The sequence below is a fragment of the Hyaena hyaena genome, unplaced genomic scaffold, assembly GCF_003009895.1.
Source record: "Hyaena hyaena isolate Hyena2069 unplaced genomic scaffold, ASM300989v1 scaffold_160, whole genome shotgun sequence".
NCBI classification, from domain to species: domain Eukaryota; kingdom Metazoa; phylum Chordata; class Mammalia; order Carnivora; family Hyaenidae; genus Hyaena; species Hyaena hyaena.
In genome coordinates, this window is record NW_024080793.1 from 2766354 (window position 1) to 2793702 (window position 27349).

Sequence of the window (27349 nt, forward strand, 5' to 3'; positions counted from 1 at the left end):
ATTTTGGCCCATGTACCTTCACACCATGAGCCTGAAAAATGTTTTCAACAGTGTCCAAGTTTGTTCCCATTGACCTGCAAATGGGATTTGGGGATTTCAGCACTTTACTCCCTATAGCACTGGGATTTGGAGAGTGAGGTATAATTAAAATCCATGCGTAATTCTCTAATCTCCCTTTAGCCTTATTAACAATGCTGTTAACCCTCTATGAGCTATACTTAGTCAGAAGGACTAAGCTTTTTTTAGTCTCTTGTCTCCCAATAATAATAATAAAGTATTATGGCATTATAAGTAATATCTACTAAGGTTATATTTAATGAGAGCTTACTTGGGTCAAGTCACTGATTCTAAGTGCTTTGCATGTAATAATTTAATCTTCATAACAACATGATCAGGTTTATCCTTCCTTCTTGACAAATGAGGAAGCTAAGGCCCAGAATAACTTGCTCAAGGTCATGTGCCTAGTAAGTGCTAGAACTAGGATACAAGGTGTATGCCAAGGGTGGTGAAGTGATGCAAAGCCGGATGAGCATTGGGAAGGAATGGAGGGAAAAGCTGGGATATTCCATCATCCAGTGTAATTAATACTTTTTTAAAATGTTGATTTATTTTGAGAGAGAGAAAGCACATGCACATGCGTGAGCAGAGGAGGAGCGGGGGGGGGGGGGGGGAATCCCTAGCAGGCTCTGCCCTGTCAGTGGCAGAGCCTGATGTGGGGCTCAAACTCAGGAACCATGAGATTGTGACCTAAGCCAAAATCAAGAGTTGGATGCTTAACCGACTGAGCCACTCAGGTACCCTGTAATTAATACCTTTTTGATAGTTTTCTTTTTTAAAACAGAAAATTAGAATGAGTCCATTCCATGTGTTGAACTATAGAACTCTCTTTGTGTCTTTCTGTGTTTATGTGTGTGTATAGAAAGCCTTTTAATGCTCTAAAACACAACAGAATGTGTCTGATTATTGTTAGAGAAGCTTGTAAGAAACCATTCTCTCTGTTTCCTCAAGAGAGAAATTAAATGAATATGCCTGATGTTCACTTCAGTGTTTAACAAAGCCCTAAAGAGACAGCTAGTCTCAGAGGAGGAAGTAGTTACAGAAAGCCTGGTGCTTATTTTTTTCCCCCCACATAGAAATCTTTTTCCTTCCTCTTGTTATAAAAAAAAAATTGTACAGGTTCATTACAAGGACCTGAAGAAGGTGAAATTCTACAGTCCCAATGCCCAGGATTAACTTTATTCAATTTGAAATAGATATTTCTGGATACCACTCCTGGTCTGTAAACACATACAAATAGATATCTGCCTCTCTCTTTTTTCAAAACAAAGTTAGTTATCCCCTTTTTACATTCCATACTATAGCCTGGACGTCTTTCTCTATTAATATCCTTTTTAAAGGCTTCAGAATATTTCATTGTGTGGGTACACCAAAATGTATTTACACAGCTCTTTTCTGCCCTTAAAAAAATGTTTGGGCACATATTTCTATACTATTTTATTTTCATTTGAAATTCATTTTAATATCAGTCTTTCGTCTTTGAACTTTATATGTTGGTCTATAAAATACAGAATATGAACAGTTTGTCTCTAAGCTTCCAACTCAACATTTTACAATTTCCAATTCTGCTCTGGGAATTTTTAGAACTGGTAACCACTCCCATCTGTAGTATCGACAGCTGTCTTCTGCACCCGAGCCCTGTTTCTGCTGCTCGCCCAAGCCTCATTTCTTTTCACCGCGCCCTGCCCTTGGAACGTGGTAGGTGGCTGAGGAGAGAGAGAACAAAGAAGCCATAGAACCAAGCCCAAGTGGCCAGGCTTTGGATCAGTGGTGAGAATATGGCAGTGAGTCTGCAGAGAGCAGTCTAAGACCGTGGTGTCTGTCTTCTGTGAATGTGTCCCCCCAGGAGTAGTTCTAAACCCAGGTTCGGTGTCTGTGGTGCAGCTAACATAGCCCCCCTGAGGGCAAGGGAACATCCAGAATAAATAGACAATGACCCAGGCCTGTGGGGAGAGTAGTTGGAATTGTTGCCAGCTGTTTTGGGGATAGTTCCAGAGCTCCTCTAGGGGTTAGCTAGGATTGGAAAGCCCTGGAGAGGTTGATGTTCTAGCCAAACTAATAGAGGACTTCTAGATTGGTTGAGAGTCCTATATTATCATAGAGTGACTTATCCTAATTGTAGCAGAGATATTATTCAGTTTGCCTTCCCTGTCTAACTCTTCTCTCTTGGCCTCTCATTCATTGCTGGAAAGGGGTAATCTCCCCTTTGGCTACAAATCTGTCACTTGGATTTTCTTTCCTGGAAAAGATACACAGAGGTGGTGCTGAGACTGGACCTTTGAGCCAGTAGTTCTGAAACTTGGCTCGGCCTTAGGATCACCTGCACAACTTTCTAAAGCTTAAAGCTCTACATGCCAGAGTCTGAATCACTAGGTCTGAAAAGAACCCAGGCATGTATGTTTCATTAGTTCTGTAGGTGGATGTGGATCATTGTTTTAAGTGTGAAAAATAGTGGACTAGGGGACCAACTGAGAATATGTCCTGTTCACTTCTGATACCCTCCCTGCCCTCCCCACCTCTGCCTGTCCCCACTCAAGTAAGCAGGTTGGAGTGTGGAAGGGTTCTCTAAGGATCTGGACCTTGACACTGATGTTTCCTCTTATTTGTCTTCTGTGACCAGTTTACCCTTTTTGGGTCTTGGGTTTCTTCGGCACAAGACTAGATCATTATGGTGCTTTCCAAAAGAGACTATGAACTCTTTTTTGTATTTATATTAATGCAGGAAATATTTATAAAATGCCTACTTGGTACCAGGCATTTTGCTAAATGTTATGCAGCCTGCTGGTGAGTTGTTCTAAGTAGGGAGACAGCTTGGGATAGTGAAATCGGCACAGGCTTTGTTGAAGTTCATCTTGGGTGTAAATCCAATCTCTGCTACTTGTTCAAAAAAATTTTTTTTAAGTAAGCTCTACACCCAGCATGGGGCTGGAACTCATGACCCTGAGATCAAGAGTCACACACTCTACTGACTGAGATAGCTAGGCACTCCCAATCTCTGCTACTTGTAGCTAGGAGCCCTATGTTGTTTTTCTTCCTTAAGCCCCAGTCTTTCCTGAAGATAACAATACTTATATCACAGGACTATTATAAAATTAAATAACTATTAGGTAAAATTTAACCAAGGATGTGAAAGACCTATACTCTGAACATTATGAGGCACTGATGAAAGAAATTGAAGAGAACACAGATGGAAAGATATACCACAGTCATGGAATGAAAGCATTAATATTGTTAAAATGGCCATACTACACAAGGCAATCTATAGATTCCATGTAATCCCTATCAATACCAATAGCACTTTTCATAGAACTAGAACAAATAATCCCAACATGTGTAGGAAATCAGTAAAGACCCTGAATAGCAAAAGCAACCTCAAGAAGAAAGAAAGCTGCAGGTATCACAATCCCAGGCTTCAAGATAGATTACGAAACCATAGTAAAACAGTGATACTGGCACAGAAAATAGACACAAAGATGAATGGAACAGACTAGGGAGCCCAGTAATTAGCTCATCTAGCTTATATGGTCAATAATGCTTATATGATTAATCTGCAACAAAGGAGGCAAGAACATGAAGTGGGGAAAAGATATTCTTGCCAATATATGATACTGGGGAAAATTATTAGGTTCCTATCTCTTTCCATTCTTTAGCTGTGCCATTTTGGCTACAATGGAAGGGCATAGAGAGCTGCTTAAGATTTTTGAAGTCTCATGTTGCCTGATAAGTTGCTACATCCTCATTCTGATATACTGAGTTAAAATATGATTCAGTATAAGTACAAGGCTGTGGAGTGTATTGTTGAATAATCACCTATGTCCACTCACTTGGACAAGGAAGTATGTAAGTAAATAGCACTTAGGAAATGCCAGTTTTAAAGCTTTCTCTTCTCCCCCCCTAACTAAATTGGGGCACTTCGCTTTTTTGATTCTTGGGTTCCACACCTATGCACTGTCACTTATGTTCTTTCTTGTTGTGACTAGTTTATTATTTGATTTATTTGGAGAGAGAGAAGGAACACACATGCGAGCAGGAAGGGGGCACAGAGAGGGAGAGTGAGAGAGAAGCCAAGCAGGCTCCACGCTGTTAGCCCAGAGCCCGATGAGGGGCTCTCTCCCACCGTGACCCTGAGATCATGACCTGAGATGAAATCTATAATCAGACACTTAACCAACTGAGCCACCCAAGTGCTCCAATGGTATTTTAAATTAAAGCAATAATTAAATGCCTCAGTTATCTGAGAAATTCTATTAAAAATCTCTTCAACTTAATAAGACTCTGGTTTTGTCCTGACCTCTTTCATGTGCCTTGGTTTTCTACAAAGTTGTGATCAACTTGTGTGTTGTTTTGAGCTCTTCCTGCTTTCAGTGTTCATAAGTTATGAACTTTTTTTTTTTTTATTCCTTGAACCACGGAACTTGAACTGTTTGAGGTGGTTTTTCAGTTTTTGAATCTGTGGATCTTTTTTAAAAAAATTTTTTTAACGTTTATTTTTGAGAGAGAGAGAGACAGAGCACGAGCTGGGGAGGGGCAGAGAGAGAGGGAGACACAGAATTGGAAACAGGTTCCAGGCTCTGAGCTGTCAGCACAGAGTCTGATGCGGGGCTCGAACCCACAGACCGTGATATCATGACCTGAGCCGAAGTCGGACGCTTAAGGGACTGAGCCACCCAGGTGCCCCAAATCTGTGGATCTTGACTAACCTCTTAAAAACAATGACATAATATAGAATTGAAAATGCCAAAATGTTTCCATGAAATGTTTACTTCAGTTTACATTTATGTGTGGATATGTTTGTTTACTATTTGTTTACTTAGTCATGAATTGCTTTGGCTCCCAAAACAAAGATCGTAAGTGAAATATAACTCCATATCCCCTCTGCCCAAGAGTGACATCTAAGAAACAAATCTTTATCAAATTAATAACTTAAAAGATCCATTTAAATAGGCATGGATAGGACAATGGCCTTATGTATAAAGGGGATACCGTTGTTAGTTCTTTGGTTACTGTGCTTGCCCATGCTCTTCCTTTGGCCTTCTGTTAGATTTGCCAATTTCTATCTGAGGAAAGCTGAAACACATATAGTCCACAAGTTACAAGCCATTATTTTATAATCCATCCTCATAAATTCATTTTATGATTCTTTTGTGTAAGTTGAAAAACTTCTGTGTAGTCTTGACTTGCAGAGAGGTATTGACTTTACACTTCTTCCTCATGTCATTAGCGCTCATCTCCATCAGCTAGGACTTTCCCATCTTTGGTTGTTTTCTTACAACACCCAGGCACACGAGCAGACCGCAGGCCCACAGCTGCTTCTCATCACTTCAGAGGCTTTCTTAGCGGATGACTCAGCATGATTCAGCAGCCCTAATGGTCCCTTTGGGGAACCCATCTTACCAAGTATTTTCAGTACTTAGCCCATCTCATAGGCCAACAACATTCATAGTTCTTCTAGCTTCCTGTGTTAGTCCAGCTCAGTTCTGGTAAGTGTCCAGACATGTGTTAGGATAGGATTACAAAATTATGGAATTCAGCTTTAGAATGAAGAGATTCCCAGGCATGAAAGAAATTTCTGTGATTCAAAAGATTAATTAATTAAATGTTTATTTATTTATCTTGGGGGGGGGGAGAGAGAGAGAGAGAGAGAGAGAGAGAGAATCTTAAGCAGGCTCCATGCATCCAGGTGCCCCGGAAGTAAAAGATTATTTTAAATTTATTTCCATTCATTTGCAGAATGAAATTTGTTTAAGCAGTATTTGGTACTGAGAAAGTCATGTTATTAACTGATGAAGGAAGGAAAGGCCACAGTTGGAAGGTCACATAATGATAGAACCAAATGGACACCATGATATTTATTTACATCTCTTTGTTACGAACTATGTTATAGGCTCTGGGCAGTACCTGAACTATGTTCCAGAAGTTCCTTTATGGAAGTTTCTACCTCCTCATAATATAGCTCAGTTATTAAAAGCACATAAAAACTAAGTTACCATGAGGGGCGCCTGGGTGGCTCAGTCGGTTAGGTGTCCGACTTCAGCTTGGGTCATAATCTTGTGGTTTGTGAGTTCGAGCCCTGTGTCAGCCTCTGTGCTGACTGCTCAGAGCCTGGAGCCTGCTTTAGATTCCGGGCCCCCCTTTCTTTCTGCCTCTTCTCTGCTCGTGCTCTGTCTCTCTCTGTCTCCCAAAAATAAATAAATGTTAAAAAAAAAAAAGTTACCATGAGAGAATTCTTTTTTTTTTTTTTTAATGATTTTATTTTTAAGTAATCTCTGCACCCAGCATGGGGCTCAGACTTACAACCTTGAGATCAAGAGTCTCATACTCCACTGAACGACTGGGACCAGTCAGGCTCCCCACCATGAGAGAATTCTTTTTTTTTTTTTTTTTTAGAATCCTTGATATATCTCTGGAGGCAGGCCTGCACTTGGGAGTTCCCAGTCATTGGTGTTATCTCCTGGTGCCTGGTTAAGGCACAGGCAGGCAGGGTGGAAATCCTAGAATGCTGGTTTCTCTGGTCACCAGAAGACTGGTAACAGGTAGTTTACAATGCCTTGTTATTTCCACATTGCTTCTTACTTTGTATTCTTGTTGTATCTTATCTCTGTGACAAGGTTCATACATTTGCCTGAGTTTCCTGCCTGGTGTAGGAGGGCAGGCTGTCGAAGTCCACTGTTTGAAAGTGTTTCACTGAGATCACACTACATGATGTCCTTGCTTTTGTATTGCCTTTCAGAATTAAAGCCATAGAGAGTCCCAACAAAGAAGATGATACCCAGTGGCTGACCTACTGGGTGGTGTATGGTGTGTTCAGCATTGCTGAATTCTTCTCTGACCTCTTCCTGTCATGGGTCCCCTTCTACTACATGCTGAAGGTACGTTGGCTTTTCCTGAACTGCTCTGTTTCCATCTATGTGTTTGCTTTGTGCCCTAACACTAAAATAAATTCCACCTCAGGACCTATCTACAAGGAATAGGAACAAATGCTTCAGTGTTGAAAACCTATGGCTCTGCCTCAGATTATAAATAGGAAGACAGAATTTGACACACCCCACTTATTTTGTATACTATCTTGGAAACAGTCAAAGCAATTGTGTATTCAAGATGTGTTTGGTAATAAAAGATGGAAATACTATGACCCAGCACAAGCATTGCTGTTAGTTTACAAGGTCCTCCCTTCAAGCAGTGTTCCCTAGGTTTGATGCAGAAGCACTGCACATTTTGGCAGGCCATTGATTTTTTATAGTGGTGTTCAGGAGTCATTCTTTCTTTTTTCTTTTTTTTTTTTTTAAAGTTTATTTACAGAGAGAGTGAGAGAGAGAGCGCGTGAGCCACAGAGGGGCAGAGGTGGGGGGAGAGAGAGAATCCCAAGCAGACTCTGTGCTGTCAGCAGAGAGCTTGACTCGGGGCTCTTTCTCACCAACTGTGAGATCATGACCTAAGCCAAGATCAAGAGTCCAACACTTAACTGATTGAGCTACCCAGGCACCCCAGGAGTCCTTATTTCTTGAAGAAAAAAAAACTTATATAGGTTTGGAGAATGAAGATGTGAAGTGGGCTCTGTGAGGAAGTCATTTTGATAACTTTGCCACACCTTGTGTTTGGCAGAGATGTAGCCTTGGTTACCACCATATATTGTTGTTTTTTTATTTTCCCTGGAACTAATCGTTGTTTTCTTATTTATATATTCAGACCTATTTCGAGGGTCCTGTTAGTTCAGTTTGTCTTACTGTTTCTACATTTCTGCTTACTTTTAAAATGTTTTGTCTAAAGAAATTTAGATAAAGAAAATTAGATGCAGGAAGCTCTCATTCTTTGGTCTCCCTCATCCCACCTACCAACATGTTGATGTTGTCTTGATTTTTAATTCTGGGCAATTATGGATACATTTTTGCTTTATCTCTGGCCTTAGCTGTTTTTACAATCTATATATTTATTCATATGTGTATGAATATATATATATATTTTACATATATGTAATATATATATATTTTTTTAATCTTCCCTTCCAGATTTCAAGTTTATTCCATTCTGTTATACATGCTACACATTGTGTTCTTTATTTCAACTCTTTTTCATATCTAATATTTTTCCTTGGCTCTTTCCTATATTTTCTTGTTCTTGTTTCTTACTGCTCTGTTTCTTCTAACATAGTTGGCAATCCAGCTTAAAAGTCTTGGTTAGTTAGTTCTCATATTTCTATTGTTGATAGAATTTGGTAGTTGATTGCGTTGTCTTTCTTTTGAAATGGTTGTACTTTTCAGATCTCCTGTTATTTTGGCCCGTAAGCTCATTTTCCTCTAAGAGTATCAGCTGTTCTGTTAGGCACTGGGATGGAGGAAGACCACATGCCAGGCCACGCTGGTCCCAGGAAGCTGTGGGTAGGGGTGGATGTGTCCTAGGGTAGGGAGTCCCAGACAGCAGACGAACTGTGGTTCATAGCCCTTCTCCCACTAAATAGCCCCACAGGCCGAGGGCACACCCTTTGCTCTCCCAGCAGCATTAGGAGGCAATGCTCAGCTGTAACGTACAGCTCAAGGGGGCAGACCAGGAGGGGATGGAAGGAGCTGCCCTGGCACTTAGTTCCACTCAATTTCCTCACAGCCTCACAAGGACAGGACTTCTATGCCAAAACTTCTGTTTTAGGGGCGCCTAGGTGGCTCTGTCGATTGAGTGTCTGATTTCAGCTCAGGTCATGATGTTGTGGTTTGTGAGTCCATCCCCCATTGGGCTTGTTGCTGCCAGTGTGCGGCCCACTTTGGATCCTCTCTCTCTCTCTATGCCCTCTGCCCTCCCCTGCTCTCTCTTAAAAATAAGTATTTTAAAAATGGGCAGGAGACCAGAATAGATATTTTTCCAAAGAAGACATACAGATAACCAACAGATACATGAAAACATGTATCTTTCCTAATCATCAGGGAAATGCAAATCAAAACCACAGTAAGATATCACCTCACACAACTCAGAATGGCTAGTGTCAAAAAGACAAGAAATAACAGGTGTTGGCAAGGATATGGAGAAAAGGCAACCCTCATGTACTGTTATTGAGAATGTAAATTGGGGCGGCCACTATGGAAAACAGTATGGAAGTTCCTCAAAAAATTAAAATTCTATACCATATGATCCAGTAATTCCATTACTGGGTATTTACCCAAAGAAAAATGAAAACACTAATTGAAAAAGGTATATATATGTATGTGTATATACATACACATCTTTGTTTTTTGCAGCATTATTTATACTAGCCAAGATATGGAAACAATCTAAGTGTTGTCAATAAATGAACTAATAAAGAGGTGGGGTGTACATACACACAATGGAATATTACTCAGCCATAAAAAATAATGAGATCTTGCCATTCACAACAACATGGATGGACCTAGAGGGCCCATAGATGTAACTGTGCTAAGAGTAGTAAGTCAGAGAAGGATACTATATGTGACTTTACTTACATGTGCAATTAAAAAAATGAACAAACAAAAACTAGAAGCAGACTCATAAACACAAAGAATAAACTGGTATTGCCGAGGGAGGAGGGTGAAGGGGATTGGCAGGTACAAACTTCCAGTTCTAAAAAAATACAACAGAGGAAATACAGTCAATAGTATTGTAATAGCTCTGACCGGTGACAGACATAACTCTACTTGTGGTGAACACTGCATAGTGTATATTAACTGTCAGATCACTGTGTTGTACACCTGGAACTAATATAGTATTGTATGTCAGCTATACTTCTGTTAAAAAAAAAAAAAGACTTGGAAAAAAACCTGTACACCCATATAGTTAAATGGAATGAAATGATTCACATCTATGGAAATGTTTACATAATTCATTAATTATAAAAAATTGCTGGGGTGCCTGGGTGGCTCGGTCGGTTAAGTGTCAAACTTCGGCTTGGGTCACGATCTCACGGTTTGTGAGTTTGAGCCCCGTGTCGGGCTCTGTGCTGACAGCTCCCAGCCTGGTGCCTGCTTCAGATTCTGTGTCTCCCTCTCTCTCTGACCCTCCCATGCTCATGCTCTGTCTCTCAATAATAAATAAAAACGTTAAAAATTTTTTTTAAAAATTGCTAAACATTATATACAGTGGGACACCACTTATGGTAGAACAAAAACAAAGAGCTACATAGTTAAAAATGAAAACATGCTCATTATAATTTCTTAATTTTGAATAACATTACTACAGAACGCCTTGTAGGATGGCTGAAGAATTTTTCTTTCAAGCAAATGTTTTTTAAAAACTCTGTGGTAGCATTTAAGATTTCAAAGGTTGCTGGATTTTCTGTGTTTTTGTTATTTAAAGATGTTTATCATTTACAGGAATATTTTCATAATCTTACCTGGATGTCACACACTTTCAACTACAAATAATTTTGAAGTTCTTCATAAGACCCATCTGATAGTAGTGGCCTCACAGTGCAGTCTCTAAAGGAAAGAGACCTGGCTTTTGCCTTGGGCCCACCTGCTTGCTGCAGGAACAGGGTCCGGACTGCAGAGCCACTCCTACCAGGAGGTGACTTCAGTCTTCCAGAACATGAGTGAGCCTGACTGTAGCCCGCTCCTGAGCTCTTCTGCTAAAGGAGGTCACACGAGATAAAGAGAGGATCCGAAATAAGAGATAATCACTAAATCATTTATATTTGGTTTTGAAGCACGTTACAAAAAGTGCTTTGCAGCAAAATTTTCTCCCCTAATAGTAAAAGGAATGTGCATCCATTAGTCGTCTCAGGGCATCCCTGAGAATTTACTGCGTGTTCCAAATAGATAATCCACTTGACATGATTAAAAATGGATCATGCTGTCAATCAAAATACTTTCTTCCTGTGTAGTGCATTTTCTGAGTGGCTTCAGAGAACACACTCAGAAGCAGCCTCTGAATTGCAGAGTGGGTAGGAGAATACCTCATGTTAAGGACTAGCATTGACCGTATGCCATTGTTATGATCACATGGTGATTGTTTGGAGTATGACAAAGAGACCCAAGTAAGGACATGTTTAATATTTATCTTTTGCAAAAAACTTATCTTTTGCAGAATTAACATTGTTGGCATCTCTCCCCATTTTTCTAAAGCAGCCTATGACTGGAGGAAAATAAGAGGAACCAATGATTAGGCATCAAAGATTAGTTGAAAAGATAGTATGTAATCTGTCAAGCTAGAAGAAGTAGACTGTGCCTACTCTGAGGTCTGTCTTTAAGCAGGAGGTTTTAGAAATAAATATAAGAGCATTTTTTCTCCCTCTGATTATAAAAGTATTGTATTTTCATTTTTTTATTCAGAAGATACTTATTTAGGACTTCTGTGTTCCAGAATCTGTTCTAGGTCAGAAGGATACTTTGGTGAATAAAACAAAGTCCCTGCTCTTGTGCTGTTTATACGTGTGTGTGTGTGTATGTGTGTGTGTGTGTGTGTGTGTTGGGACATGTTTTACACAGGGAGGAAAACAGCATTTGTAATCCACTGTTCACATGTTAGTCTTCCTATTTTTTTTAATGTGCAAGTATACTGGTCTAAGTACATAAAGACACAGAGAACCATGTATATATTATTGTTTTAACCATGTATGTATGGTTGTATCACATTTTATACATGATTCTGTATCTTGCTTGTTTCAATTAACATCATACTAGGAGTATTTTCTCATGTTATTTAATATTCTTTGACAGACTGATCCGTTACGATAGCAATTCCCCAAATGATAGACATTTAGGACATCTATCTTGCTTTATCGTATTTTAATGAATGCCACAATGAATAGCTTGGTACCTTCTCTTTACACTCATTTAGATCATTTTCTAGATTGGTTTTTTAAACAAGGTTGAATAAACTCCAGTGACTCTTAGTCCTGACCCAGACTGTCACCTGTACTACCTTACCTGTGTTGGACAGCAGAACATTTCTTAATTTCCTAAGAGGCAAAGACCACAGGGAAGTCTTCTCCTTCACGTGTTCTTTTTTGAGCTTTGATTTGTCCATGCAGGGCAGTCTGTTTTAGCTTTAGCCCATCACTGTCCTTGTAGCTGCATTGCAAAACTTTCTACTGATTTTGTTTCTGATCAGGTGATTTGTAGCCTATGAGCAGGTCAGTGTTGAAATCTGGGTGTTTTGTCTTTTGTGACATTAACTCAGTTCTGACCAAGTTGGTCCCATAAACTCCATATAAAGCATATCCCTACCTTGGAAATACCTCTTCTAGAAGAAAATTGAATGGTGACAGCGTTAGAACCACAGACAGAATTATCTGGCCTGCTGTGATCTGTAATTTAAGGATTTATCGTGTGAGAACTCATGGTGCCAGGAAGTCCGTCAAAATAGCACAGACTCTAAACTGCAGGTAAGAGTAGGCTTGTGTTTGCTTGTGGTTGTACTGTCAGTGGGCACTGTGAGGATCTGTGTAGTTCAGGGTATTCCTGGGCTGTAGAATAGTTATGTAGATTAAGGAAAGGGAGTTGTAAAAGCTGGTGGCTGAATATTGCCCTGAGAGTTGAACAGTAATTAACTTTTTTTTTTAATACAAGAAAGCTATTTCATTTGAAACCTGCAAAATGCTAATGATGTAAGTAGAGAGCAGTAATTACTTCACTGTCCCAAGATGATAGCTACAGGGTCCTGGGAAGAAAGGAGCAGCAAGCCTAATCACATTGGAGAGGTACAAAAATGTAGACACCTGGCTCTAGTTCTGCCTGGCAGTCTTGCCTTAATTCATCCAGAAAAGATGAATGAATCAGCTTTTCTGGATTGCTGAGGGCTTGAGGTCAACTTGGGCAGATACGATTTATGTGTTGCAGAGACTTTCAACAACAGTAGGAACCGCAGGACTTGGTAATACCACTACCATCCTGTATACTTTCTTCAAGTACCTTAATTTGTGACTTTCCTAAAATCCTACAGAAGAGAAAATGGACTCTCAGAGAGGTTGTTTATGACTTTCCCTAAAGTTATTAAATAAAATAGATACCAACTCTTTGTTTCCTAATCCAGTGAGTTCTTTCCATTTCACCTTGCTGCCTATGCTTATAATGATGGTTATCTAGGTCTGCATCAATAGTAATCCATTCCTGAAAATTAGATACTCTACATAGAAATAGCAGCCAGGAGACTTTTTCTACAGTTTTAAATGGTAAAAATTAAGATCTATAAATCTAAAACTCTATACCAGTTTCCTAAATATTAGCAAAACACAGCAAAATACCTCTTATAAGTGACAAATGTGTTAGGGTGTTAGATGCTAACACCAACACTTCATGTTTTCCAGTTAACATAGTTGGTAAAAAAAATTATCACTTAATATGCAGTAGTACATGGTACCTCTTTGATACTCCGCATACTGCTTTTTTTTTTTCTAATTTACTTATTTATTTTGAGAGAGTGCACATGTGTAAGAGCAGCGGAGGGGCAGAGAGCGAGGGAGGGAGAGAATCCCAAGTAGGCTCTACTCAGTGTGGAAGCTCGATGTGGGACCTCTGCATACGGTTTAGAATGTCCACATGGAATTCTAATTTACTGTCAAGAATGTCATTTTTCCTTTTTCTCGCACATCATTTTGTTTAAATTGTTGTATTGTGTTTTGGGTATGTATGTATTTGCATTACCTATATAAGCAACCAGTGGAGAACATTGTTTGATGTTTGGATATTACAAAGCAGAAGTCTTCCACAAGGAGATGTTAACTAGAGAGATAGTCTACAGGGTCTGCCTGGCTCTAAGCAGAGGAAATGGAAGGTAAAGTGAGGGAAAACTGCAATTACTCATTTCTGCATTTTGGGTTAATACAAATTGCAAATTATGAAATTTAGTTAAGAAAATCAAGGTTTCTCTGGCAGTATCTTCTTATAATTCACTGGGATAGCCATCCAAGCCCAGCAGGTGTTAGAGCAGAGTCTCTGGGAAAGCTAGCAGGAAAAATGGAACTGCCTACAAATACTGAGGTGCTGAGAGTATTTCAAGGAATTGGCTTCACTGAAGGGCTTGGACCTGTAGCAGAGGGTCTTATGATGCCATGATGTATGTCTGAGGGTTTGGTGGAGTTTGGGTTGGTTGCACAGACGTGTGTGGTGAGACTAGGAAGTGGTGGGTCTGAATGTTTTTGCTCTTCCCCTTCCTGTTGCCATGCTTTCCCCCCATTGCTTCTCTCTGAGCATTCCATCTTCCTGCTGTTATGCTCAGGAAATGAGCTGTGGAGTCAGGGGTAGGAGGGTTGAGGGAGGGTTGGCTTAAAATCATAACTTGGGGATTACGACAGGGAATTGCCTTTGGTTAAGTGTTCAGATATGGGAAGCAGCCTTTGTAGTCCCTCCAGTTGAGAAATTACCAACCTTTTGGAAATATTTGGAGAAAATTTTGTTTGTAGCTGTTAATAGTCACTGATTCTACTTAGGAGTATTTTATGGTATTGTCTAGTATAGTTTGGCTTGAAGATTTACATGTTGAGAAAATATATATATATATTTAATGCTTATTTTTTGAGAGAGAGAAAGACAGAGCGTGAGCAGGGGAGGGGCAGAGAGAGAGGGAGACAATCTGAAGCAGGCTCCAGGCTCTGAGCTGTCAGCACAGAGTCCGAAGTGGGGCTCAAACCCATGAACTGAGATCATGATGACCTGAGCCAAAGTCAGATGCTTAACTGACTGAGCCACCCAGGTGCCCTGAAAATATATATTGTTTGTGATAAATTACTTCCATTTTATTTTTCCTGTATATTATAGTAGTTAGAGAACTTCTTAATTTTCCTTTTTTTGGTAATTATATGTGTAGGTGTACCATTATTTTATTTCAGGTACTAAAAGAGTTACAAAATAATTGTTTAAAAAGGGTATATATGGGTTCTGAGATTTGATTGTAATTACCCCATTTAAAGATTATCAGTTAGCCTATTACTGTTTCATGGCTGTTGGTGGAAGACAATATTGTTAGAACAGAGACAAAGTCCCAGCTCTCCTAGATGTTCCAGATGTTTCTTACTTTCTCACAAAATCTATGTGAGGTAGATTTTTAAAAAATTTCAGTTAATATCTTTTTAGAGTCTATACAGACTTAGGCAATTAAGTAACATATACAAGGTTTGCTTCGCTGGTAAGTTGCAGAACCAGGATTAGAGCCCAGTATCTCTTGAGACCATTCTTTTAACCTCTATCCGCTATAATATATAACTCTTTTTCTTTTTATTGGCAAGTTGGTTTCCATATAATACCCAGTGCTCACCCCAACAAGTGCCCTCCTCCATACCCATCACTTATTTTCCCTTCTCCCCCACCCCCATCAACCCTCAGTTTGTTCTCAGTATTTAAGAGACTCTTATGGTTTGTCTCCCTCTCTCTCCTTAACTATTTTTTCCCCTTCCCCTCCCCTATGGTCCTCTGTTAAGTTTCTCCTGAGAGTTCCACATATGAGTGAAAACATGGTATCTGTCTTTCTCTGCCTGACTTATTTCACTCAGCATAACACCCTCGAGTTCCATCCACTTTGCTACAAAAGGCCAGATTTCATTCTTTCTCATTGCCATGTAGTATTCCATAGTATAGATAAACCACATCTTCTTGATCCATTCGTCTGTTGATGGACACTTAGGCTCTTTCCATGTTTTGGCTATTGTTGACAGTGCTGCTATGAACATTGGGGTACATGTGCCCCTCTGCATCAGCACTCCTGTATCCCTTGGGTAAATTCCTAGCAGTGCTATTGCTGAGTCAGTTCTATTATTAATTTTTTGAGGAACCTCCAGTTTTCCAGAGCGGCTGCACCAGTTTACATTCCCACAAACAGTGTAGGAGGGTGCCCGTTTCTCCACATCCTTGCCAGCATCTAGAGTCTCCTGATTTGTTCATTTTAGCCACTCTGACTGGCATGAGGTGGTATCTCAGTGTGGTTTAGGTTTGTATTTCCCTGATGATGAGGGATGCTGAGCATCGTTTCATGTCTGTTGGCCATCTGGATGTCTTCTTTGGAGAAGTGTCTGTTCCTGTCTTCTGCCCATTTCTTCACTGGCTTATTTGTTTTTCAGGTGTGGAGTTTGGTGAATTCCTTATAGGTTTTGGATACTAGCCCTTTATCCCATATGTCATTTGCAACTATCTTTTCCCATTCCGTCAGTTGCCTATTAGTTTTGTTGATTGTTTCCTTTGCCGTACAGAAGATTTTTATCCCAATAGTTCATTTTTGCTCAATTCCCTTGCCTCTGGAGATGTGTTGAGTAAGAAATTGCTGCGGCTGAGGTCAAGGAGGTTGTTTCTTGCTTTCTCCTCTAGGGTTTTGATGGTTTCCTGTCTCCCATTCAGGTCCTTCATCCATTTTGAGTTGTAAGAAAGTGGTCTAGTTTTATTCTTTTGCATGTTGCTCTCCAGTTCTCCTAGCACCATCTGTTAAAGAGGCTGTCTTTTTTCCACTGGATACTCTTTCCTGCTTTTTCAAAAATTAATTGGCCATACAGTTTTTTTTTCAATGCTTATTTATTTTTGAGAGAGAGAGACAGAGTTTGAAGGGGGGAGGAGCAGAGAGAGGGAGATACAGAATCCGAAGCAGGCTCCAGGCTCCCAGCTGTCAGCACAGAGCCCAATGTGGGGCACGAATTCATGAACCGCAAGATCATGACCTGAGCCAAAGTCGGACACACAATCGACTGAGCCACCCAGGTGCCCCTGACTCCCTTAAAATCAATTTGTTAGGTGGAGAGAGATGGATATCTTTAGATCAAGATTTTAAATTTTGTATTCCATGTTCTGTATTCTTACTAGTTTCTAGTTTGTTTGATATATCAATTTCTGGTGGAAGTGTTAAAAATCTAGGAGTGTGGAATTTCTCCATTTATAAAATTCTGACTTTTTATATAATTACATACGTATGTACAAAACTATATAGTTTACATTGTCAAAGATATGTAGGTTTACATGAATCTACTTGGTAGATTGTTTTCCTTCTTTATCATGGTTTACTTATTTTGCCTTACATAATATTTATGTATGGTTAATATTACTATACAAGCTGTTCTGAGAGTTGGTGTCTGATACACCTTTTTCAATCTATTTTTTTAAAGTTATTTATTTTGAGAGAGAGAGAGAAGCGAGGGAGCGGGAGCTGGGGAGGGTCAGAGAAAGATAATCCCAAACAAGCTCTGTGCTGTCAGTATGGATCCCAACATAGTGCTCGATCCCACAAACTGTGAGATCATGACCTGAACTGAAATCAAGAGTCTGGACGCTTAACCAACTGATCTACCCAGGCGCCCCTCTTTCAACTCCTTTATTTTCAGTGTTCCTAGTTGGTTTTGTCTTAGGTGTGTTTCTTATAAGAAGCATATAGCTTTACTGTATTTTTTTTTTTTTTGGTCCAGTCTCATAGCCTGTCTTTTGATAGCTAGCCCCCTGCTCTCCTGTGCCTAACAAATTCTAGTTTGTGAATGTTACTTTTCGAGAGTTATATAGTTCAGATAATCCAGAGAGAGTAATCTGTTGAGAACCTGTGTTTTGCTTTGTATTTTGAATGTTATACAAATACAATATAAATTTCTCAGAGCCACCATGGTACTGATGGAGTGAGCTTTGGGGCACAAATATATGCATTTTAAACCCAAAGTTTAGTTACTGGCTTAGTCCCTCACCAGCTTTTTAGCTCTAGATCAAACGCAAAAGACTATCTTAGAAAAGCATTGTAGCTTCTTGGTTATTTGAATACATTCTTTGGTTTGGAATAACAGGGACTAAGGCTGTAGAGTTTAATGGACAACAGAAGAGGTGAGAGCGTTTTTTTTGTTTGTTTGTTTTGTTTTTTTTTTAAGGAGAAGTTATAAAATGTACCGATTTAGAATCTCAAGAAAGGACTTCATTTTTTATATCACCTACGCTGTCTGGAATATAGTATAGTTGGAATCTTTCACCCTAAGAGAACCCAGTAGGCTATTTATTGAACTTTTTTTTTTTTTAGTAATTTTTTTAATGTTTTATTTATTTCTAGGAGAGAGAGAGAGAGAGAGAGACAGCATGAGCAGGGGAGGGTCAGAGAGAGAGGGAGTCACAGACTGAAACTGGCTCCAGGCTCTGAGCTGGCAGTCAGCACAGAGCCCGATGCGGGGCTCGAACCCACAAACCACGAGATCATGACCTAAGCGAAAGTCGGACGCTTAACTGACTAAGCCACCCAGGCGCCCCTATTTATTGAACTTTCTGGGAAAAAGAGCATGTCACTGTATATATGCTCTTTTTTTACAGGGTCTTAGATGAGAATGAGCTGTTGTCATTTGAATAAACAGTAAGACTTTTTTGGGTATATATATATATATAGTGACAATTCTTGTTCTTAAAGTTTTTAGGGCATAATTCTGGTCTCGTTTTTATTTCAATGGCAAAGTAGAGCCATAGGAGTTAGGAATGATATCTACAAAGTGGAAGATAATGAACAGCTGATTGTAAAGATTCCCTAAAGGCAAAAACTACCAAAAACTGAGATTCTGCTAAGGGAAAAACTCAAAAGACGGCCAGGGTGTTGTGTCTAAACAGGAAGAATACACGTGACAGACCTACTGGGGTAAGCCTGCGGAGAACAAGCCTTGCGGGCTCATCTAGACAGAGCTTTTTTCCTTTCTTCTGTTTCTGTTTTTGTTTTGAGACAGACGGAGTGTAAGCGGGGGAGGGGCAGAGAGAGAGAATCCCAGGCAGGCGCCACATGTGGCCAGCGTGCAGAGCCTGATGTGGGACTGGAACCCAAGAAACCGTGAGATCATGACCTGAGCTGAAAAGAGTCAGTCACTTAACTGACTGTGCACCCCTAGACCGAGTTTTCTTTATACATGCAGTTAAGTACTGTGTTTCTTAAATTGAGTTTTAAGAGTTATGATTAATAGAACTTCTTGCAGCTATAAACTAAAAAGTGATCCAAGTTAGGAAGGAAGTTAGGATGTCGGATTTGGTGTGTTTTACCTTTCTTTTTTCAGTTTCAGCGTTACTAGGTCATTATTTGTCAGGTGTTTCTTCTTCCATCAAAAAAAGGGCACTTGAACCCTGCCAAGAACACTGGAAATGCTATTGGAGAACACAGCCGAGGCAGCAGCAGTGTGTGTTGTCAGGATGCCCACTGCCGTCCCTAACCTGCTGGCTCTCATTTATGCAGTGTGGCTTCCTGTTGTGGTGCATGGCCCCGAGCCCTTCGAACGGGGCGGAACTGCTGTACAAGCGTGTCATCCATCCTTTCTTCCTGAAGCATGAGTCCCAGGTGGACACTATGGTGAATGACTTGAAGGACAAAGCCAAAGAGACCGTAGATACCATCACTAAAGAAGGTAAGACTCAGGGGCAGCTGAGTTCAGCAGGTGAGAGGACACGAGAGGCACTGGGCCCAAATATCAAGCTGCTTCTCTTCTTTCCTATCAGCTTTCCTCAGCCAAATGCCAAGGCTACTCTGGGCTTTCTTTACCAACACTTAGCCCGTTGCCCTTTACTTTTCCCAAGATTCTCCCACCATCCCACATTTGATGCAGTGTTTAGTCAGCACATTAGGACAAATGACTTTCCTGTGGTGGGCAGAGATTTTAGAGAATCATCTGTGTTTACATATAAGTAGAATCTTTTTAATTCATTACAGGTTGAACTGTTTCAAATTTGCTTTTGTTAGAGGTCAAGAGAATGCCCTTTAAGTTCTGATTCATTCATTCAACAAGTATTTATTTCCTGAGGTGCTTAATCTGTGCCAAGCACGTACATAGCACTGGGGATGAACCAATGAACCAAACAGACCATACTCCTTGAACGCATGTAGCTTACACTCTTGTTGAAATAGACAGTAAAAATTTAAAGTTATATAGTTAGATGATATAGAGAAAAATAAAGCAGATAGGTAGACAGGGAATATCAGGGGCTGAGGGAAAGATACAATTTTAAATAGAGTGATTTAGGGAATCCTCATCAAGAAGACTATTCTGAAACAGACTTGAAAGAAACCATGGGGAAGAATGCTCCTGATAGAAAGAACTGTTTAAACTGGAGGCAACAGCAGTATGGCTGGAAGGGATGGATCTAGAGGAAGAGAAGGAGATAAGGTCAGAGAGGTTGGGGAGTGGCGGCTGGAAGGATACAGATAAGGTAAGGTCTTACAGGCTTTTGTAGAGGCTTTGGCTTAACTCTGGGAGATGGGGTGCTGCTGGACAGTTTTGAGAAGAGCAACGTGATTCATCCTGTGTTTAACAGGCTGCAGTGCTGAGAGTAGACTGAAGGGGGAGGGGGAAGAAACCGGGAGACCAAGAAGAAACAAGGCGCTTGCAGGGATCTGGCTGGAGAGGACGATGGTGGCTTGGCTCATAGTAGCAGCAGTAGGGGGCAAGAAGTCGTTAGATTCTTGATATGTATACTTTTAATGTTTATTTATTGTTGAGAGTGCAGGGTAGGGGCAGAGAGCGAGTGATAGAGAGAATCCCAGGCAGGCTCTGCACTGTCAGCACAGAGCCTGTTGCAGGGCTTGATCCCACAAACCATGAGATCATGACCTGAGCTGAAATCAGGAGTCGGATCCTTAACCGACGGAGTCACCAAGGAGCCTCAGGATTCTTGATACATTTTGAAGGTAGAACGAATAGGATTTGCTTATGGTTCAGGCATGGAGCACAAGAGAGGAATCAGCATGAAGCCAAGCTCTTCAGCCAGAACACATGGAAGGACAGAATTGGTGTGGAGCTGGGGAAGACTAGATACAGCAGGTTTAGAGGGGAAAATAAGGAATTCGGTTCTGGACATAACTTTGAGGTTATGGTCTCTATGGTTTCTAGGTCTATTAGGTACCTAGAGTAGTCAGGCAGCCAGTTGGACATATATGTTGAGAGTTCAGGAGACAGGTTTGGGCTAGAAATAATACATTTGGGGGTCACCAGCAGGATAGTGATCATGGGACCAGATGAGATCATTAAGCAAGTGAATGTAGTTAGAAATATAAGGTCTGAGGTGGTGGCTCCCAATGTTTTGAGACTGGGGAGATGAGAAGCAACTGACAAGAGTGGACTGATAAGGAGCAGCCAGTTGTGGTAGCAAGAAAACCATGTGACTGGTGTCATTGGGGCCAAATAAAGTGTTTCAAAGAGTGGACACTACCACTCCCATTGGGTCACCTGCTGCAGACACAGGTCAAGTTAGGTAACGACTGAAAACTGACCATTACACTTGGCAGTGAAGGCACTGGTGATCTTGACAACATAGTTTGTGGAGTGGTGGGACCCACATGCTGATTGGAATGAATTGGAGAGATGGGAAGCAAGGCTGAGAGAATGTAGGGAAGTCTTTTGGGAAATTTCCTGCAAAAAAGAGAAGAACGGGGCTGCACCTGGAAGAAAGAACTAGGGTCCTAGGGATGTAGTTTATTTCTTTTTCTGAAAGTAGAAGGAACAAAGTATGTCTGAAAAGTAGTGGGAATGATCCAGCAGAGAGCAAAAAGTGGGTGTGAGTGAGGAGAGAGCTGCTGGAGCTCCATCTCCAATTAGACCAGAGGCGACGGGAACCAGAGTAGGAACAGGACTGGTCACGGGGCACAGTAGTTGAGAACACGAGTAGAGACGCTGGCAGGTGAGTGCCTGTGGTGGTGGGCGCCTACAGAAGGGACTTTCCCGCTACTCCACATTTCTCAGTGAAGTAGGTGGAGAGAGGATGGGGAAGATGGTGACAGAAGGACAAGATGGTATGGAATAGGTACCTAGGACTGGGGTCAGCAGACTTTTTCTGTGAAGGGTTGGATAATAAATGTTATTTCTGTGAGCCATCAGCTCTGGCTTGGAACTACTCAGTTCTGCTACACTAGTGTGAAAGCAGCGCAGACGAGTAACCAGTGAGCGTGACTGTCGGTTGCTGGTCGCTTCAGGACCTTGGGAGAGCGGACCGACCGGGGCAGTGCCACGTGACTGTCAGGAGTAGTAGAGGCTCACTTGAGGTTGTGTTGGTGGACTTAAAGTGAGGTCAAGTGACACACTTAGCTCTGCAGCTGCAGAGCCAGTGGGGACCTATGCCAAGGCTGACTGCGTAAAGAACCGTGAAGTGAGAGAGGGACCAGGGAGCGCTTAGTGTCTGATGTTGGAACTTCAGCTGGCCGAGGAGGGAAGGGACGGTGGAAAAGGTGGCGGGGAGGACTCTGAATCAGGAGAACAGAGGGCGTGTGCTGCACAGCTGGGTGTGGTAGGGGAGAGGGGATGCTGGACACTGAGACTATAGAGGGACTGTGGCCACAGGTAGTGATGAGGATCGTGGAGTGAGTGCCTGGGGTCAGGAAAGAGGAGGGGATCGGTAGGATGGAGCGTAAAGGTTACTGGAGGGGGCGGCTGAGACGCCAGGATACTGGAAAAATACTGAAGTCGCCAATAACTAAATTTGGAAATCTTAAAAGAATGACGCAGCACAGCCCAAGGGTCTGAGGTGACTGGAAAAAGAAAGGCTGGTGGCGTATATAATCTGATGCCATGAGATTCTGAACGTGGCAATGAAGAACAAAGACTGCTTACCAAACCCTCCAGACCTGCGCGTACTAGGGTCAAGGAAGAAAGAAAAAATAGCCACCGCCTGAGACAGCAGTGTCCTCAGGGAACAGCCTGATTTCTGTAAAGGCAAGAAGGTGAAAGAAAATTTTCGGAGATCTGGATGGAGATAGAGGAGGTTTTGCCGATGACTGGGTCTTGAGTTCTAGAGGGCACAGGAAGGGTTTTAGAAATTGGACAGAAGTAGCGAGGGATGAAGATTTACCATTTTGTTTTGAGAGCTCGGTGGTAATTAGAAAGTGGGAGAGGAGGATCGAGCTGACCACTGGGCAAGTGAGATCCCCGGGGCAGCTCTCCAGCAGCTCGGGTGCGTTCTCCTTGTTGTCCCCACACACCCTCTCTCCACTGGACTCCTCTCCCAGGCACACCGCGCCAGCCTACTTGCACTCCTTCCCCCCGTTTTTAAGTGTTTTCTGACTTGTAGCCTTCATGTCCTCCCACCTGGGGATTGCCAGTATCCTTTTAAGAAATTTCCTTCCTGTTCCTTGCCTTGGCCTAACCAGCAGCCTCTGGTGATGTCACTTCCGTCTAGTTCACTCACATTTCTTAGTCCCTCAGTTCTCTTAGATGTCAGTACTCTAAAATCCAATTTTACTTTGATAGGACACATTGCTAAGCAGGAGTATAAGAATGAAAATAAGTTAGGAGGGACTTACATGCTGACCCATTTTAGACTTTTCTTCAAAACTTCTGGATTCTACAGGAAGTAAATTTTTATAATGGGCTAGTTAAGAGAGAGGCTACAATTTCTTGTTAACTTTGTTCAGCAACTTTAAGCAAAGGGAGAACAGCTCTCAGGCAGCTAGTGAATAGGTAGGGACTGGTAGTGCTTGACTCGGCCCCATCAAAAACAGGTGTGCTTTGCAGATTCTTCCAGGAGGCCCTAGAAGCTTCTGTAACATCTCCCCCCCACCCCCCTCCATCTCACACACCACACTAGTTCTTCTAGCACATTTCAAGTCGCTTGGTAATTAGGAAGAGGAAAGTTTATCTCCTATAGATATAAGAATATTTTCTTGGTGAATGTAGTATATTGCCACTAACTCAAACACTTAGAGGGAAATGGTAGCACAATGAAGATAATATAAAGGTGTATAAATACTTCCATTTCTGAGGTGTAGGAAGAAGGACACTCTGATTTTTTTTTTTTTTTGTCACCATGGGATGGAGGACCTAGTTGTCATCAGACTGAGACATAGTCAAATTAAACAGGTGAGCACCCAGACCCAAACAAGAATTTCTTGCTTGTGCAGAGGAGCATTACATGCCCAGGGAGTCCCTGCTTCTTGTGACAACATGGAGGAGGACGTAGAGGACACGGTTACTGTGGGAGGTTAGGCTAGATGGCCTTGAAGAGCTCTGCTGGGGTACTCGGGATCTTGCTCTGAAGAGGTCTGTCTTGTCCACTTCCTGGAAACTCTCAGCCCTGCTGCAGACCTCAGTGTGTTCTCATCTGAGTATGAGCCATCCAAGTTGCTATCTTGTCAGTACATTAGGCACAGAGCTGGCATTGCAGATAGTCTTGACATAATTTTCTTTCCTCCCGACAGCCAAGAAAGCAGCAGTGAATTTACTCGGTGAAGAAAAAAAGAGCACCTAAACCCCTGACTGGATGAGACCTTTCTGCCCTCTCTGTACCTTCCTATTAGCGCTTGATGTCATATTAGGGACTGTGGTATAATCATTTTAATAATGTTGCCTTGAAACATTTTTGATATATTAAAAAAAGGAATGTGTTTTTTTTTTCTTTGCTTTTACTGTCTATATACATAGGGGGCATTTAAATTTAATGCAATGGGCAGCGTCCAAATTTTTAGAAAATATATTTTGCCTCTGGGTAGGAAAAGATGTATGTTATCAGCCTGCAGGAAATAGAAACTTGAAATTCTATATCCCACAGGCTTTGTACTTCAACAGCCTCTCTCTGCATGCATTTTCTCTGTACTTCTATTTTAGGATACCCTTTAAGATTCTACTTCAGGTTATGTACAATTTTGTACTAAATGTTTTTAATGTATTTGTGCATACATACGTGTAGGGAAATGTTACTGTCTGACTGTGACATGTTTAATGCTCATAGGGAGCGCCTGCCAAAAGCTGGTTTCCAGTGGGCTGGTGTGATGTGTTAAGTAATACTTCAGAAAGTTAAAAAAAAAACAAATACTGATATATCCAATGAATAGTTAGGTGACAAATGAGGTTGGGTAGGGGCTGGCCTGGTGGTTTTCACTGTAGCAGCTGAATACCAGAATAGCTGTGTAAAGCAGTCACTTTGGTGATAGATGGGGAAACGTACACACACACACGAGTAATACACAGCTCCCAACTCCCTCTAGAACTAGTAATAATGTCTTATGGCCTTAAAAAATATGATTACAAACTTTAGATTTGTCTGTTTTTAAGATGCTATAATGGAAACCATCTATGATTTCTCCTTCAAAGCTGATTAACATGTTGGTTTGTTTTCTTTCCTAGTCTTTTTTTTTTTTTTTTAACTAGCCTAAGGAACCTCTAGACTTTCCCATCTCCGATTACATTATGTTCTTGTTTATATGATTAGCAGCTACATGCTAATGATGACACCAGGCTCTGAGAGCAAGGCTGGGAGAATGAAAGGATGATATAACCTATAATCCAGTTGGCAGTGAAGTCAAGCTGCTTTCACCTTCTTTCTCTGGCCTTTAAGGTCTAATGCAAGAGGCCTCCCTAGTTTACAAGTCAGAATAATTTGTGGTCCATTTAAATGCCTTCATCTTTATACTCTGTTTTGATAAACTGCAGGTAACTACATAGTTTACGTACAGAACAAAAAGTTAACATAGCTTTCCAGTTTGATCAGCCAGCTTATAGGAACTTTAACTCGTTTGACTAGAAAAACCAACCATCCTTCTGAGTTAGACGACACTGACCAAACAAACCAAGTATACCAAAACTAACAAGTTTGTTTTTCCCATCTGTAAAATACTTTTTAAGACAAAAAGGAGATGATTAGTTCTCCTTTGGATAATGGGTAAGATCATAATGAAATCTCATGATGTAAAAAATATCAGATACCAAAATTAGGGACAATATCACCTAAATATTGTAATATGGATCAGGGTATTTATATTTTTCTGGCAAGACAGTGGTAATCATAAGGCATCTTATTAAACTTACCTTAAAGGGGGAAAAAACCTTAGAAAACAAGCAATTAATTATTGGGAGAAAATCAAGCCTTGATTTTAAAACAGTTCCTCCAGGAGTACTTAAATTCCTTTCCCCATAATAAAGTACACTTTTCTTGGTGGCAGAAGAATGAAAAGCAGTAACTTCTAGCATACAGAATATATAATCAGGTCGTCAGCATGTAGAATATTAACTTTCAGTAATATAAAATATCAGGCAAGAGCGGGTAGCATAAAAGTTACTATTGCTCATAACAACTTACAAGCTGATACCAGTTTAAAAACTGCTAGAGTAAGAAAATATATTCTAAATGCAATTATTTTGTTCTTACAGCTTCTTCCTGCAGTGCATTCTGTAAGAAATTTATGTTACTCTTTTTGGCAGTGAAAGTGTACATATTAATGACAGAAGTTAATGAGTTGAGCAATTGTGTCTGTTTAGATTTCCCAAATAACATATCACCATGGCTAGAGTATCTGAAGAATTGAAAAATTAACTGAGCCTGTGTCTAGTTAGAAAACAAGCATTTATATATACATGAATGGTGTTTCAGGGGTAAAAATCAAACAATCTCCCCAACAGTTCTTCCCTTATTTGAAAGCTTTCAGATCAACAGTTATTGCTACTCTGGGAGAGTTTTCTATCCATAGCCTGAAGAAAATGAGCATAGCCTTTCAATAAGTTATCACCCATCCTGAAGATGTGATATATTAAATGGAAATGGATGTAAATAAAATTCTGTTATCTCACTGTTATGCTTCATTTTATTTTCTGGGTCTTTAAAAAAAATCTAGAATCATTTAAGCAATATCTGAAGTAAATAAAGGTAAATGAACCTTAAACACTGCTTTTTATTAACCTCATTCTTCACCTGGCCTATAATCTTCCCCTGGTGGTTACTTTGTGTCAGAGGAAAAACCCCCCAAGGAAAACAACCCTGAAACGCTTCTAGCAATTAGCACTAGATTTAAAGGAAACCTAAGCTGCTTTCTACCACATATTGTGTTACACACAGGCTCCTAGAAGTTGGTTGCCTGTTAAGTATATTTTCTTGCATGTGCCTGCAAATTACTCTGTACTTAAGGAGAGACCGAGTAATGAGGAACTTGAGAATTTTATTTAAAATGTCTGCTTCTGGAGGCATGCTTCGGTCAACTTTGTCTTCTACCACTGCTTTTACATTTCTGTATATCTAGAATCATGATGTCTAGAGTAAGAGTTCACATCCTTAGCCATCAGATATTAAGTTCTATGTAGTACAATAGGAAATGTTTGAGAATGACCTTAATTAAATCTTTTCTGGCTCTTTATTACAATATTGGCTTATGAAATCTCTTTATAATATACATCTCATGGAATATTAAGAGCAATAAGGAGGTTCTTTGGTTAGATCAATGGTTTTCAAACTTCAGTGTGCATTGGAATTTCTCTGCAGAGGAGGGGATTGTTCTAACAGATTGCTGGTCCCATCCAGAGTTTCTGATTCAGTAGGTCTGGGGTGGGACTGAAAAATCTGCAGTTCCAGTAAATCCCCAGGTGATGCTGATGATCCAGGAGCAACACTTTGAGATAAAACCATTGGGTTAGATAAACACTACCTTTACACTTAGTATAACGCGGTTTTTAGATCTGGCTGCGTATTAC

At 40.7% G+C, this 27349-nt stretch overlaps 1 protein-coding gene across 1 annotated transcript in view; it reads left to right on the plus strand.

Annotated features, from left to right (window-relative positions):
- REEP5 (receptor accessory protein 5) overlaps positions 1-27015 on the plus strand; it is a 40475-nt gene extending 13460 nt beyond the window's left edge. The window contains exons 3-5 of the mRNA XM_039239767.1: positions 6788-6926; positions 19147-19315; positions 24091-27015. Of these exons, the coding sequence (XP_039095698.1) occupies positions 6788-6926; positions 19147-19315; positions 24091-24140 (358 nt within the window). The 3' untranslated portion in view covers positions 24141-27015. The remainder of the gene's footprint in view (positions 1-6787; positions 6927-19146; positions 19316-24090) is intronic.
- The last annotated feature ends 334 nt before the right edge of the window (positions 27016-27349 follow it).